General features: G+C 45.7%; 1 protein-coding gene across 6 annotated transcripts in view; it reads left to right on the forward strand.

The window, feature by feature from the left end:
• LOC106606268 (rab11 family-interacting protein 4A) overlaps positions 1–15,154 on the forward strand; it is a 96,176-nt gene that overhangs the window by 39,099 nt on the left and 41,923 nt on the right. Inside the window, exon 1 of one of the 6 annotated variants that reach the window (XM_045719618.1) lies at positions 5,237–5,341. The exons of 4 other annotated variants lie outside the window; for them this stretch is intronic. In XM_045719618.1, the coding sequence (XP_045575574.1) occupies positions 5,318–5,341 (24 nt within the window). In that variant the 5' untranslated portion in view covers positions 5,237–5,317. Of the gene's footprint in view, positions 1–5,236; positions 5,342–7,523; positions 8,085–15,154 lie in introns of those variants that run through there. One more of the 6 variants, XM_045719617.1, reaches the window with a different exon arrangement.

Here is a 15,154-nt window from a genome sequence, read left to right on the forward strand (position 1 = left end):
TGTCTCACTACAGAAACAGGAGATAGACTAGTGTCCTGTCCAGGGGGTGTCCTGTACATCAAGCTGTCTCACTACAGAAACAGGAGATAGACTAGTGTCCTGTCCAGGGGGTGTCCTGTACATCAAGCTGCCTCACTACAGAAACAGGAGATAGACTAGTGTCCTGTCCAGGGGGCGTCCTGGTACATCAAGCTGTCTCACTACAGAAACAGGAGATAGACTAGTATCCTGTCCAGGGGGTGTCCTGTACATCAAGCTGCCTCACTACAGAAACAGGAGATAGACTAGTATCCTGTCCAGGGGGTGTCCTGGTACATCAAGCTGTCTCACTACAGTAACAGGAGATCCTGCCGTTCCCTTCTACCATGTTTGTGGGCTAGAACTCTATAGTGGTGTTCAGTTCTCTGCTGGTTTAGATTTCATCATTCTGATAATGGTGAGAGCCTCGATCAATGGACGTACCAGCAGTGGTCCCTCCTTCCCTTCCTCCCTCTCCCCTGCCTGGTCACCTTGTCCTCATGCCCAGTTAGACCACTGAGACCAGTGTTGCCCAATGTCTGATCATTCTGTTAGCATTCTGTTCTGTTGTTGTTCTATTGTTGGCAGTTTGGTTGTTTTCCTACCAAGCTGTTCAGTCTGTATGAGAACACTATCTCTCAGACAGACAGAGAGAAAAGAGAGAGAGAGAGAGAGAGAGAGAGAGAGAGAGAGAGAGAGAGAGAGAGAGAGAGAGAGAGAGAGAGAGAGAGAGAGAGAGAGAGAGAGGAAGAGTGAGAGAGAGAGAGAGAGAGAGAGAGAGAGAGAGAGAGAGAGAGAGAGAGAGAGAGCGTGAGGGCATGAGAGAGAGAGAGAGAGAGAGAGAGAGAGAGAGAGAGAGAGAGAGAGAGAGAGAGAGAGAGCGTGAGGGCATGAGAGAGAGAGAGAGAGAGAGAGAGAGAGAGAGAGAGTGTGTGTATGTGTGTGTCCGTGCGTGTGTCAGTCCAGTCAGTTTTTGTATTCTGACATTGCCTCGGCGATTAGCGAATTTCCTCTTTCACCTTCCCTGTCTGTAGGAGATTGCTCTGGGCGTTCCGGGAAAGTGTGTGTGTCCATGTGTGTGTGTGTGTGTGTTTGTGTTAGAGATTGCTTCCTCTGGCCTCCCAGTGGTAAATGCTTCAGATAATACAATTTGTTTCCTTCTACCGTGTCAGTATATCACCATGTCTAGTGGTGTTGCTGACACACAAACAACCCACACACACACTCTCTCTCTCTCTCTCTCTCTCTCTCTCTCTCTTCCTCTCTCTCTCTTTCTCTCTCTCCCTCTCTCTCTCTGTCTCTCTCTCTTTCTCTCTCTCTCTTTCTCTCTCTCTCTCTCTCTCTCTCTCTCTCTCTCTCTCTCTCTCTCTCTCTACCTCTCTCTCTACCTGTAGGGTTGTCAGTGAGATTAAATGACTAGGAAGGTGTGGCTTGAGTCCAGACTTTTTTTTGTACAGTGCTTTGTTGCTGAGAGTGTAGCTGGTCTGACTGCTCTCCGAGTGAGGGAGTGAGAGAAAGAGAGAGAGAGACAGATAGACAGAGAGACAGTCTATTTGACCTCCTTTAGATCCTAAGCCACAGTAATGTGTACTGGGCTGGCTCACAGGTTTTATAGGGAGACTGTATGTCAGTCATTACAACTCTATATGAATCTACTGACTATAAGCAGTTCTACTTTTACTGGGCTCATTCATCTTTATGGGAATATGATTCAGTGAATATGCTGTGCTGCTATGTTTAATATTTTTCACTAGAGGGTGATGTTGTATAGCTACAGAGAGAGAGAGAGAAGCAGAGAGAGAGGTAGAGAGAGAAGCAGAGAGAGGTAGAGAGAGAAGCAGAGAGAGAAGCAGAGAGAAGTAGAGAGAGAGAGAGACAGTGAAAGAAAGAGGGAGAGAGAGAAGCAGAGGGAGAGAGAGAGAGAGAGAGAGAAAAGCAGAGAGAGAGAGACAGCAAAAGAGAGAGAGAGAGAGCGAGAGAGAAGGTGAAAGAGGGAGGGAGAGAGAGAAGCAGAGAGAGATTGAGTTCTGGCTCAGTTAGCTCTGAGTTAGCCTGCCCTGGAGCAGGTTAGTCCTGGCTCAGTTAGATCTGAGTTAGCCTGCCCTGGAGCAGGTTAGTCCTGGCTCAGTTAGCTCTGAGTTAGCCTGCCCCAGAGCAGGTTAGTTCTGGCTCAGTTAGCTCTGAGTTAGCCTGCCCTGGAGCAGGTTAGTCCTGGCTCAGTTAGCTCTGAGTTAGCCTGCCCCGTAGCAGGTTAGTCCTGGCTCAGTTAGCTCTGAGTTAGCCTGCCCCGTAGCAGATTAGTTCTGGCTCAGTTAGCTCTGAGTTAGCCTGCCCTGGAGCAGGTTAGTCCTGGCTCAGTTAGCTCTGAGTTAGCCTGCCCCGTAGCAGGTTAGTTCTGGCTCAGTTAGCTCTGAGTTAGCCTGCCCTGGAGCAGGTTAGTCCTGGCTCAGTTAGCTCTGAGTTAGCCTGCCCCGTAGCAGGTTAGTTCTGGCTCAGTTAGCTCTGAGTTAGCCTGCCCTGGAGCAGGTTAGTCCTGGCTCAGTTAGCTCTGAGTTAGCCTGCCCCGTAGCAGATTAGTTCTGGCTCAGTTAGCTCTGCGTTAGCCTGTGTGTGTGCTGTCTCTATGTGTGAGCACATGGGATCTGAACCCAGTAGTTCATACTACCTGGTCTGGGATCTGAACCCAGTAGTTCATTATACCTGGTCTGGGATCTGAACCCAGTAGTTCATACTACCTGGTCTGGGATCTGAACCCAGTAGTTCATACTACATGGTCTGGGATCTGAACCCAGTAGTTAATTATACCTGGTCTGGGATCTGAACCCAGTAGTTCATTATGCCTGGTCTGGGATCTGAACCCAGTAGTTCATACTACCTGGTCTGGGATCTGAACCCAGTAGTTCATACTACCTGGTCTGGGATCTGAACCCAGTAGTTAATTATACCTGGTCTGGGATCTGAACCCAATAGTTAAGTATGCCTGGTCTGGGATCTGAACCCTGGGATCTGAACCCAGTAGTTCATTATACCTGGTCTGGGATCTGAACCCAGTAGTTCATTATACCTGGTCTGGGATCTGAACCCAGTAGTTCATTATACCTGGTCTGGGATTTGAACTGACAACCTTTTGGTCCACCTCTCTAACCTCTTGGCTACCTGTTGCTATGTACTGAGTGGGGATTAGTTTAGTTTAATCCAGTATACATAGCAGCTAAAAGCTGAATTGTGTATACATCAGGAAATTCAAGAAAACAAAATAAATCAATAAATGGGATACAGTATCAAGACAGATCAGAAGTCATGGATGGGATCAGGGTTGGTGCACAGCTTGCATTTTGGATGGTCAGCCGTGGAAATATAGATGGTCTTGAGAAGGAGAGAGGATATCAGTCACATTCAAGGAGACAGAGACAGACAGGTCAGGGAGACAGAGACAGATAGGCCAGGGAGACAGAGACAGACAGGATAGGAAGCCAGTCAGACAGGTCGGGGAGACAGAGACAGACAGGATAGGAAGCCAGTCAGACAGGTCGGGGAGACAGAGACAGACATGTCAGGGAGACAGGGACAGACAGGTCAGGGAGACAGAGACAGACAGGTCAGGGAGACAGATGCAGACAGGTCAGGAAGACAGAGACAGACAGGTCAGGGAGACAGAGACAGACAGGTCAGGGAGACAGAGACAGACATGTCAGGGAGACAGAGACAGACAGGTCAGGGAGACAGAGACAGACAGGTCAGGGAGACAGAGACAGACAGGCCAGGGAGACAGAGACAGACATGTCAGGGAGACAGAGACAGACAGGATAGGAAGCCAGTCAGACAGGCCAGGGGGACAGAGACAGACAGGTCAGGGAGACAGAGACAGACAGGCCAGGGAGACAGAGACAGACAGGCCAGGGAGACAGAGACAGACATGTCAGGGAGACAGAGACAGACAGGTCAGGGAGACAGAGACAGACATGTCAGGGAGACAGAGACAGACATGTCAGGGAGACAGAGACAGACAGGAGGAAGAGGCGGCCAGGGAGACAGAGACAGACAGGTCAGGGAGACAGAGACAGACAGGTCAGGGAGACAGAGACAGACAGGCCAGGGAGACAGAGACAGACAGGTCAGGGAGACAGAGACAGACAGGTCAGGGAGACAGAGACAGACAGGTCAGGGAGACAGAGACAGACAGGTCAGGGAGACAGAGACAGACAGGTCAGGGAGACAGAGACAGACAGGTCAGGGAGACAGAGACAGACAGGTCAGGGAGACAGAGACAGACATGTCAGGGAGACAGAGACAGACAGGTCAGGGAGACAGAGACAGACAGGTCAGGGAGACAGAGACAGACAGGTCAGGGAGACAGAGACAGACAGGTCAGGGAGACAGAGACAGACAGGTCAGGGAGACAGAGACAGACAGGTCAGGGAGACAGAGACAGACAGGTCAGGGAGACAGAGACAGACAGGTCAGGGAAACAGAGACAGACAGGTCAGGGAGACAGAGACAGACAGGTCAGGGAGACAGAGACAGACAGGTCAGGGAGACAGAGACAGACAGGTCAGGGAGACAGAGACAGACAGGTCAGGGAAACAGAGACAGACAGGTCAGGGAGACAGAGACAGACAGGTCAGGGAGACAGAGACAGACAGGTCAGGGAGACAGAGACAGACAGGTCAGGGAGACAGAGACAGACAGGTCAGGGAGACAGAGACAGACAGGTCAGGGAAACAGAGACAGACAGGTCAGGGAGACAGAGACAGACAGGTCAGGGAGACAGAGACAGACAGGTCAGGGAGACAGAGACAGACAGGTCAGGGAGACAGAGACAGACAGGTCAGGGAGACAGAGACAGACAGGGCAGGGAGACAGAGACAGACAGGTCAGGGAGACAGAGACAGACAGGTCAGGGAGACAGATAGATCCATAGCAGCTGTTATTATGTTCAGCCTGTGGTTTGTAGTGTGTGGGTTTTTACTCTTGTTTGTGAATACTGGTTGTTCTGCCAAAACCAGCACCAGGATGAACGTACCGCTCTGCAATGGGCTTTCTCTTCCTTTATTTGTGCACCATTTCATCAAGAAATGTGAAGGTATGAACAATGTTGGTTTCAAAATAAAGCTTGGTTAACTCAGGTGTGCCTCAATCTGGCCCATAGGCAGGTATTCTGTTTAAGTGCAGTTACATAAAGCTGCCACAAGTGGCGCCAGTGTGCCCTCCTCCACATGTTCTGAACCCCTAACACACCAGAGAGAAAGAAGGACAGGTGTAGTAGCAGTGTTTGTAGCATAGCCAGCTAACCTCCTAGATGTCTACACAGCCAGCAGTACATGTAAGTACAGCTTCACTCAGACATCACCTTCTATTGTAATGGCAGGTAGAGCTTCACTCAGACATCACCTTCTATTGTAATGGCAGGTAGAGCTTCACTCAGACATCACCTTCTATTGTAATGGCAGGTAGAGCTTCACTCAGACGTCACCTTCTATTGTAATGGCAGGTACAGCTTCACTCAGACATCACCTTCCTGAATGCAACTCAGGGTTGTGTTCATTAGGAATCAAATGGAAGAAAACAGACTGAAACAGGGAGGGAGACTCCTGAATTCATCTAATAAGAAATACTCCACTTCCTTTTCAATTGCAAAACTTTTTACAATAATGAATACAACCCAGGTATATATCAGCCCATGTGTCTCCCATAGTGCTTGTAGACTTGGCCCAGGTGTGTACCTGTCGACTCGGCCCAGGTGTGTACCTGTAGACTCGGCCCAGGTGTGTACCTGTAGACTCGGCCCAGGTGTGTACCTGTAGACTCGGCCCAGGTGTGTACCTGTAGACTCGGCCCAGGTGTGTACCTGTAGACTCGGCCCAGGTGTGTACCTGTAGACTCGGCCCAGGTGTGTACCTGTAGACTCGGCCCAGGTGTGTACCTGTAGACTCGGCCCTGGTGTGTACCTGTCGACTCGGCCCAGGTGTGTACCTGTCGACTCGGCCCAGGTCTGTACCTGTCGACTCGGCCCAGGTGTGTACCTGTCGACTCGGCCCAGGTGTGTACCTGTAGACTCGGCCCAGGTGTGTACCTGTAGACTCGACCCAGGTGTGTACCTGTAGACTCGGCCCAGGTGTGTACCTGTCGGCTGAAATGCTGCTAACCCCACCCCCTCTCTGTGTCTCCATGAGGATAGGCTGAAATGCTGAAGAGGCAGGGAGAGAGAGAGCAGATGAAAAGATGAAAAGAAAGAGTTAGAGATGAGCGTGTGTTTAAAAAAAAAAAAAAAAAAGTTTAAAAAAAAAAAAAATTATTTATTTTTTTTTTATTTTTATTACCAATGAAGAAAAGTCTATATACATACAGTAAGTACATAAATAGACAATGATAACATATGCTAGGGGGTACAACAAATGACAAATTATACAAAGACCTTAAACGAAACATAACATGAATTGTTTTAACAGGTTTCTTATTAGAAGAATGTAGAATGGTCTTAATGTACTGCTCGAATTCCTTCTAGAAAACATGGAAGAGTGTAAAGGTATAATCAATGTTAATGTCTTTTTAAGTTTCTTCAGGTAGTGATTGGCAGGGTCATACTTATGGATCATTCTGAAAGAGACCTCTTTGACCTTGTTAACAAGCAGGTATTTGTGTGGTAATAACCAGACTTTTTCTCCAACAGATATTAGTGACCAATGTATTCCAGTAACTTGTGACATAAGGAATGGATACAATATCCCTTTGAAATAAAGCACGTATAGATCTGTTGTTCTGAGGAAGCAAGGAGAAACATATTTTCCCTATTGGAGAGTTAACTGGATCAAGCGAGGGTAGGTCAAGAAGGTGAGGTCTGGCTACACCTCTCAATAACATGAGAGTTCCAGATGGAATAGCATCAAAGACTATGACGAACTCTCTAGGGTGTTACAGGGATATTGTAACGAGATAGAAATTCCTCATATTGAGTAACAATCCTTCTGCGTTAAAAAGTTGACTCACCAGCAGGATATGATTATTGAACCAGTTCTTGAAAATAAAGACTTGATTCTATACAAAATGTCCTTATTGTTCCAAATGAAATACCTATGCTGGGAAAAATGATGTTTATATATTATTAACGACCACGCTATGAATACTTGTCTATGAAAATCAGATAATTTAGCAGGAATCTTATCAATGTTATAGTTACAAAGTAACATAGAGATGAGCGTGTGTTGCAATGCGAGACTCAATATATGTGATGTCACCGCTAGAGAACGGCCCAGCTGAACAGTTACCTAGCGGTAGTTACCTAGCGAGCGGTAGCGGTAGTTACCTAGCGGTAGTTACCTAGCGGTAGGTAGTTACCTAGCTAGCGGAGTAGTTACCTAGCGAGCGGTAGCGGTAGTTACCTAGCGGTAGTTACCTAGCGAGCGGTAGCGGTAGTTACCTAGCAGTAGTTACCTAGCAACAGCCAGGAGGGAGGGAGGTGGTGTACAGTGGGAGGTGTGGCTTTAACCCGGTAACTGTTGCCGAAGCGTCAGTGTGTTTTCAAATTCAAACCGGCACGCTGCAGTGTCAGTGTGTGTTAGCTGTTCTGTTGACGGTACAGTGCTGGTGTAGTGTGTTAGCTGTTCTGTTGACGGTACAGTGCTGGTGTAGTGTGTTAGCTGTTCTGTTGACGGTACAGTGCTGGTGTAGTGTGTTAGCTGTTCTGTTGACGGTACAGTGCTGGTGTAGTGTGTTAGTTGTTCTGTTGACGGTACAGTGCTGGAGCGCTGGTGTAGTGTGTTCGTCGCTGCTCTTCTAGCAAAAATTCTGTGGATTGTAATTGGGGGACTACTGTTTGGGCTGGACCTATTGGACTGTGTGTTTGTGTGTTCGGACCTGGCATACACACGTGTATGTGTGTGTATGAACGATCTATATTGTGACTGAACAACACACGTGCAAACAGTAATTGTTAGGAGGGTGTGGATTACCCGTATATGGGCAGTGTGTGTAGATGTGTGTGTGTGTAAATGTCTGTGGCAGTGGAATCAGGAATGGACAGCACACTTCAGAGGAGAGAAGAGAGCCACCCTGCAATGGACTGCACGGTAAGAGAGAGAGTGAATGCAGCAGCAGACAAACTGTGTCCTTTGTTCCAACTCTGTTTCTCTCTCACTCTCTGTTTCTGTCATTCTCTCTTTCTCTTGTTTCAAAACCACAGCAACAGTCATCGGTTTTGTCCCAAACGGCACTCTATTTCCTTTCTAGCAGGTATAGATGCAGGTATAGATGCAGGTATAGATGCAGGTATAGATGCAGGTGTAGATGTAGATGCAGGTGTAGATGTAGATGCAGGTGTAGATGTAGATGCAGGTATAGATGCAGGTATAGATGCAGATATAGATGCAGATATAGATGCAGATGCAGATATAGATGCAGGTATAGATGCAGATATAGATGTAGATGCAGATATAGATGCTGATGTAGATGCAGGTGTAGATGCAGATAGAGATATACTAGAGGTTGACCGATTTATGATTTTTCAACGCCGATACCGATTATTGTAAGGCCAAAAAAGCCGCCACCCTCGAAGCAGCGTTACCCATGCAGAGCAAGGGAAACAACTACTCCAAGTCTCAGAGCGAGTGACGTTTGAAACGCTATTAGCGCGCACCCGCTAACTAGCTAGCCATTTCACATCGGTTACACCAGCCTAATCTTGGGAGTTGATAGGCTTGAAGTCATAAACAGCGCAATGCATTGCGAAGAGCTGCTGGCAAAACGCACGAAAGTGCTGTTTGAATAAATGCTTACGAGCCTGCTGCTGCCTACCACCGCTCAGTCAGACTGCTCTATCAAATATCAAATCATAGACTTAATTATAACATAATAACACACAGAAATATGAGCCTTAGGTCATTAATATGGTCGAATCCGGAAACTATCATCTCGAAAACAAAACGTTATTCCTGTTACATTGCACAACCTTCAGTGTTATGTCATAATTATGTAAAATTCTGACAAATTACCCAAAGTGTTGCATATACCCTGACTCTGCGTGCAATGAATGCAAAATGACACAATTTCACCTGGTTAATATTGCCTGCTAACCTGGATTTCTTTTAGCTAAATATGCAGGTTTAAAAATATATACTTGTGTATTGATTTTAAGAAAGGCATTGATGTTTATGGTTGGAGCAACGTGTACCTAAGCGATTATATGCAACGCAGGACAGGCTAGATAAACTAGTAATATCATCAACCATGTGTAGTTAACTAGTGATTATGATTGATTGTTTTTTATAAGATAAGTTTAATGCTAGCTAGCAACTTACCTTGGCTTCTTACTGCATTCACGTAACAGGCAGGCTCCTCGTGGAGTGCAATGTAAAACAGGTGGTTAGAGCGTTGGACTAGTGAACCGTAAGGTTGCAAGATTGAATCCCCGAGCTGACAAGGTAAAAATCTGTCGTTCTGCCCCTGAACAAGGCAGTTAACCCACTGTTCCTAGGCCGTCATTGAAAATAAGAATGTGTTCTTAACTGACTTGCCTAGTTAAATAAAGGTCTAAAAATAAAAAAATAATCGGCCAAATTGGCGTCCAAAAATACAGATTTCCGATTGTTATGAAAACTTGAAATTGGCCCCAATTAATCGGCCATTCCGATTCATCGGTCGACCTCCAATACAGTTGAAGTCGGAAGTTTACATACACCTTAGCCAAAAAAAATTTAACTCAGTTTTTCCTAGTATTTAATCCTAGTAAACATTCCATGACATAGGTCAGTTAGGATCACCACTTAATTTTAAGAATGTGAAATGTCAGAATAATATTAGAGAGAATAATTTATTTAAGCTTTTATTGCTTTCATCACATTCCCAGTGGGTCAGAAGTTTACATACACTCAATTAGTATTCGGTAGCATTGCTTTAAATTGTTTAACTTGGGTCAAACGTTTCGGGTCGCCTTCCACAAGCTTCCCACAATAAGTTGGGTGAATTTTGGCCCATTCCTCCTGACAGAGCTGGTGTAACTGAGTCGGAGGTTTACATACTCGTCGGTTGGAGTCATTAAAACTAGTTTTTTTCAAACACTCCACAAATTTCTTGTTAACAAACTATAGTGTGGCAAGTCGGTTAAGACATCTACTTCATGCATGACACAAGTAATATTTCCAACAATTGTTTACAGACAGATTATTTCACTTATAATTCATTGTATTACAATTCCAGCGGGTCAGAAGTTTACATACACTAAGTTGACTGTGCCTTTAAACAGCTTGGAAAATTCCAGAAAATGATGTCATGGCTTTAGAAGCTTCTGATAGGCTAATTGACATAATTTGAGTCAATTGGAGGTGTACCTGTGGATGTATTTCAAGGCCTACCTTCAAACTCAGTGCCTCTTTGTTTGACATCATGGGAAAATCAAAAGAAATCAGCCAAGAAGTCTGGTTCATCCTTGGGAGCAATTTCCAAATGCCTGAAGGTACCACGTTCATCTGTACAAGCAATAGTACGCAAGTATAAACACCATGGAACCACGCATCCGTCATAACATTCAGGAAGGAGACACGTTTTGTCTCCTAGAGATGAATGTACTTTGGTGCGAAAAGTGCAAATCAATCCCAGAACAACAGCAAAGCACCTTGTGAAGATGCTGCAGGAAACAGGTACAAAAGTATCTATATCCACAGTAAAACAAGTCCTATATCGACATAACCTGAAAGGCCGCTCAGCAAGGAAGAAGCCACTGCTCCAAACCGCCATAAAAAAGCCAGACTACGGTTTGCAACTGCACATGGGGACAAAGATCGTACTTTTTGGAGAAATGTCCTCTGGTCTGATGAAACAAAAATATAACTGTTTGGCCATAATGACCATCATTATGTTTGGAGGAAAAAGGGGGGGGCTTGCAAACCGAAGAACACCATCCCAACCGTGAAGCACGGGGGTGGCAGCATCATGTTGTGGGGGTGCTTTGCTGCAGGAGGGACTGGTGCACTTCACAAAATAGATGGCTTCATGAGGCAGGACATTTAGGTGAATATATTGAAGCAACCGCTCAAGACATCAGTCAGGAAGTTAAAGCTTGGTCGCAAATGGGTCTTCCAAATGGACAATGACCCCAATCAGACTTCCAAAGTTGTGGCAAAATGGCTTAAGGACAACAAAGTCAAGGTATTGGAGTGGTCATCACAAAGCCCTGACCTCAATCCTATAGAACATTTGTGGGCAGAACTGAAAAAGTGTGTGCGATCAAGGAGGCCTACAAACCTGACTCAGTTACTCCAGCTCTGTCAGGAGGAATGGGCCAAAATTCCTCATTTTTTTTGACCCAAGTTAAACAATTTAAAGGCAATGCTACCAAATACTAATTGAGTGTATGTAAAGTTCTGACCCACTGGGAATGTGATGAAAGTAATAAAAGCTGAAATAAATCATTCCCTCTAATATTATTCTGACATTTCACATTCTTAAAATAAAGTGGTGATCCTAACTGACCTAAGACGGGGAATTTTTACTAGGATTAAATGTCAGGAATTGTGAATAACAGAGTTTAAATGTATTTGGCTAAGGTGTATGTTAGCTTCCGCCTTCAACTGTAACTATGGTGATAATATGGTGAGGTTCCAGACAGCACCCAGCCCTAGTGTCCAGCTTTACTGCAGTCTACTATAAGGTACTGTGCTAAGCTTTCCCACTGGTGTGTGTGTGTCCATTCAGTGTTCCCCACCTGGACTAAAATAACTGGATTAGCTGGTCCTCTCGTTAGGCTGTTATCTGTTCATCCACTAAGAACTAAAGGGTGCACTCTATTCACATGCTAAGTAGACCGTGTGTGTGTGCATGAAGGTATTAGCTGCTATTTAAGCAGTAATGTCGCAGGCAGCTGTACTCCAGAAACTAGCCGTTGGAGGTCAAAGTGGCAACACGCGCGTACACACACATCACGTGTGTCAGCAGAGAAGATTCACTGGGTCCGTGGGAATGGGGGTTTTGGGGGCTGTCTGGTGTGTGTGTGAATGGGGAGGGTGTGGTTTGTTGTAAACGGGTCTGCTGTTGGAGGTCAGCTCCAGCCGCTTGGATACAGCTGAAAACGAGAGAGAGAGAGAGAGAGAGATGGGGTGTCAAAGAGGAGGGGACGGGTGTTTGTGGGGTGTGTGGCAGGGGGGTGAGGAGATTGAGCGAGAGGAGTGGGTGGGGGTGAAGGAGTGAGTGAGGGAGAGAAAGGGAGTGGGGGGGTGAATGGCTGTGAACACCTGGAGTGAACTGAGCCAGTCTGGACTGGCACTAGTGTGAATGGAAAGGATGTGTGTTCAGAACAACCTCTGACCTTCTCTGTCCTTTACCCTCTGTCTCCCATCCTTGGTTCAGACATATCTCCGTGTATAATGTATGATGTTGAGTGAAAACACTCACACACTCTCACACACTAAAGCATTGAGCCTCCTGCATGGGAATGCTAGATACACTCCCAGTGTGTATTCCGAACAGCACCCTATTCCCTTAAAAGTGCACTACTTTTGACCAGGGCCTATAGGGTAAAGTAGTGCACTATATAGTGGGCCATTTGGGACTCAGTCAGACTAGGAGAGAGAGAGAGAGACAACAATATCATACACACTAACCAGGTGAGTGCCTTTCTGGAGACTTGTGTTCCCCTCTATAACCAGGTTAGAGCCTTCTGTTCCCCTCTATAACCAGGTTAGAGCCTTCTGTTCCCCTCTATAACCAGGTTAGAGCCTTCTGTTCCCCTCTATAACCAGGTTAGAGCCTTCTGTTCCCCTCTATAACCAGGTTAGAGCCTTCTGTTCCCCTCTATAACCAGGTTAGAGCCTTCTGTTCCCCTCTATAACCAGGTTAGAGCCTTCTGTTCCCCTCTATAACCAGGTTAGAGCCTTCTGTTCCCCTCTATAACCAGGTTAGAGCCTTCTGTTCCTCTCTATAACCAGGTTAGAGCCTTCTGTTCCCCTCTATAACCAGGTTAGAGCCTTCTGTTCCCCTCTATAACCAGGTTAGAGCCTTCTGTTCCCCTCTATAACCAGGTTAGAGCCTTCTGTTCCCCTCTATAACCAGGTTAGAGCCTTCTGTTCCCCTCTATAACCAGGTTAGAGACTCTCTGGAGCTGTCTGTTCCCCTCTATAACCAGGTTAGAGCCTTCTGTTCCCCTCTATAACCAGGTTAGAGCCTTCTGTTCCCCTCTATAACCAGGTTAGTCTTCTGTTCCCCTCTATAACCAGGTTAGAGCCTTCTGTTCCCCTCTATAACCAGGTTAGAGCCTTCTGTTCCCCTCTATAACCAGGTTAGAGCCTTCTGTTCCCCTCTATAACCAGGTTAGAGCCTTCTGTTCCCCTCTATAACCAGGTTAGAGCCTTCTGTTCCCCTCTATAACCAGGTTAGAGCCTTCTGTTCCCCTCTATAACCAGGTTAGAGCCTTCTGTTCCCCTCTATAACCAGGTTAGAGCCTTCTGTTCCCCTCTATAACCAGGTTAGAGTCTTCTGTTCCCCTCTATAACCAGGTTAGAGCCTCTCAGGAGCCTTCTGTTCCCCTCTATAACCAGGTTAGAGCCTTCTGTTCCCCTCCTATAACCAGGTTAGAGCCTCTCTGGAGCCTTCTGTTCCCCTCTATAACCAGGTTAGAGCCTTCTGTTCCCCTCTATAACCTCTCAGGAGGACTGCCCTCTACCATTCATTACAATAAAATTGATGTTCATGTTGATTCAATGTAGTGTGTGTGTGTGTGTGTGTGTGTGTGTGTGCGTCCCAGTGGTAGAGCAGTCTGGTGAGGCCAGACAGACGTGTATGTATTATTTACACACACTCCGATCTAGGCCAGTGGTCCAGTCACTACCCAATGTTCTCTACTCCTGTACTCTAAAACGCCCTTCATGTCTCCTCATTATGCATTTATGTAATGTATTTTATGGAGGACCAAACCTGCCATAATTAGTTATAATAATAACCTAATGCACACATGGATACAGTGCCTTCAGAAAGCATTCATACCCTTTGACTTATTCCACATTTTGTTGTTACAGCATGATTTCAAAATTGATGAAATTGTTGTTGTTTTTCTCACCCATCTGCACACAATACCCCATAATGACAAAGTTAACATGTTTTTAGACAGTTTAGCAGATTTATTGCAAAATAAATACAGAAATATCTAATTTACTTAAGTATTCACACCCCTAAGTCAATACTTTGTAGAAGCACCTTTAGCAGCGATTACAGCTGTGAGTCTTTCCGGGTAAGTCTCTAACAGCTTTCCGCACCTGGATTGTGCATAATTTGCTCATTATTCTTTTCAAAATTCTTCAAGCTCTGTCAAATTGTTGTTGATCATTGCTATATAACCATTTTCATGTCTTGCCATAGATTTTCAAGAAGATTTAAGTCAAAACTCCGGTGTAGATGTGGCCTTGTGTTTTAGGTTATTGTCCTGCTGAAAGGTGAATTCATCTCCCAGTGTAGATGTGGCCTTGTGTTTTAGGTTATTGTCCTACTGAAAGGTTAATTCATCTCCCAGTGTAGATGTGGCCTTGTGTTTTAGGTTATTGTCCTACTGAAAGGTGAATTCATCTCCCAGTATCTGGAGAAAGCAGACTGAACCAGGTTTTCCTCTAGGATTATGCCTGTACTTAGCTCCATTCCCTTTATTTTATCCCGAGAAACTCCCCAGTCCTTAACAATTACAGAGAGGGATAGAGAGGTCAGATAATCAACACAGACATTACCAGCCCCTAGAGAGACTGTTACAGGTCAGATAATCAACACAGACATTACCAGCCCCTAGAGAGACTGTTACAGGTCAGATAATCAACACAGACATTACCAGCCCCTAGAGAGACTGTTACAGGTCAGATAATCAACACAGACATTACCAGCCCCTAGAGAGGCTGTTACAGGTCAGATAATCAACACAGACATTACCAGCCCCTAGAGAGACTGTTACAGGTCAGATAATCAACACAGACATTACCAGCCCCTAGAGAGACTGTTACAGGTCAGATAATCAACACAGACATTACCAGCCCCTAGAGAGACTGTTACAGGTCAGATAATCAACACAGACATTACCAGCCTCTAGAGAGACTGTTACAGGTCAGATAATCAACACAGACATTACCAGCCCCTAGAGAGACTGTTACAGGTCAGATAATCAACACAGACA

This window comes from Salmo salar, chromosome ssa06, assembly GCF_905237065.1.
Source record: "Salmo salar chromosome ssa06, Ssal_v3.1, whole genome shotgun sequence".
Lineage (NCBI taxonomy): Eukaryota > Metazoa > Chordata > Actinopteri > Salmoniformes > Salmonidae > Salmo > Salmo salar.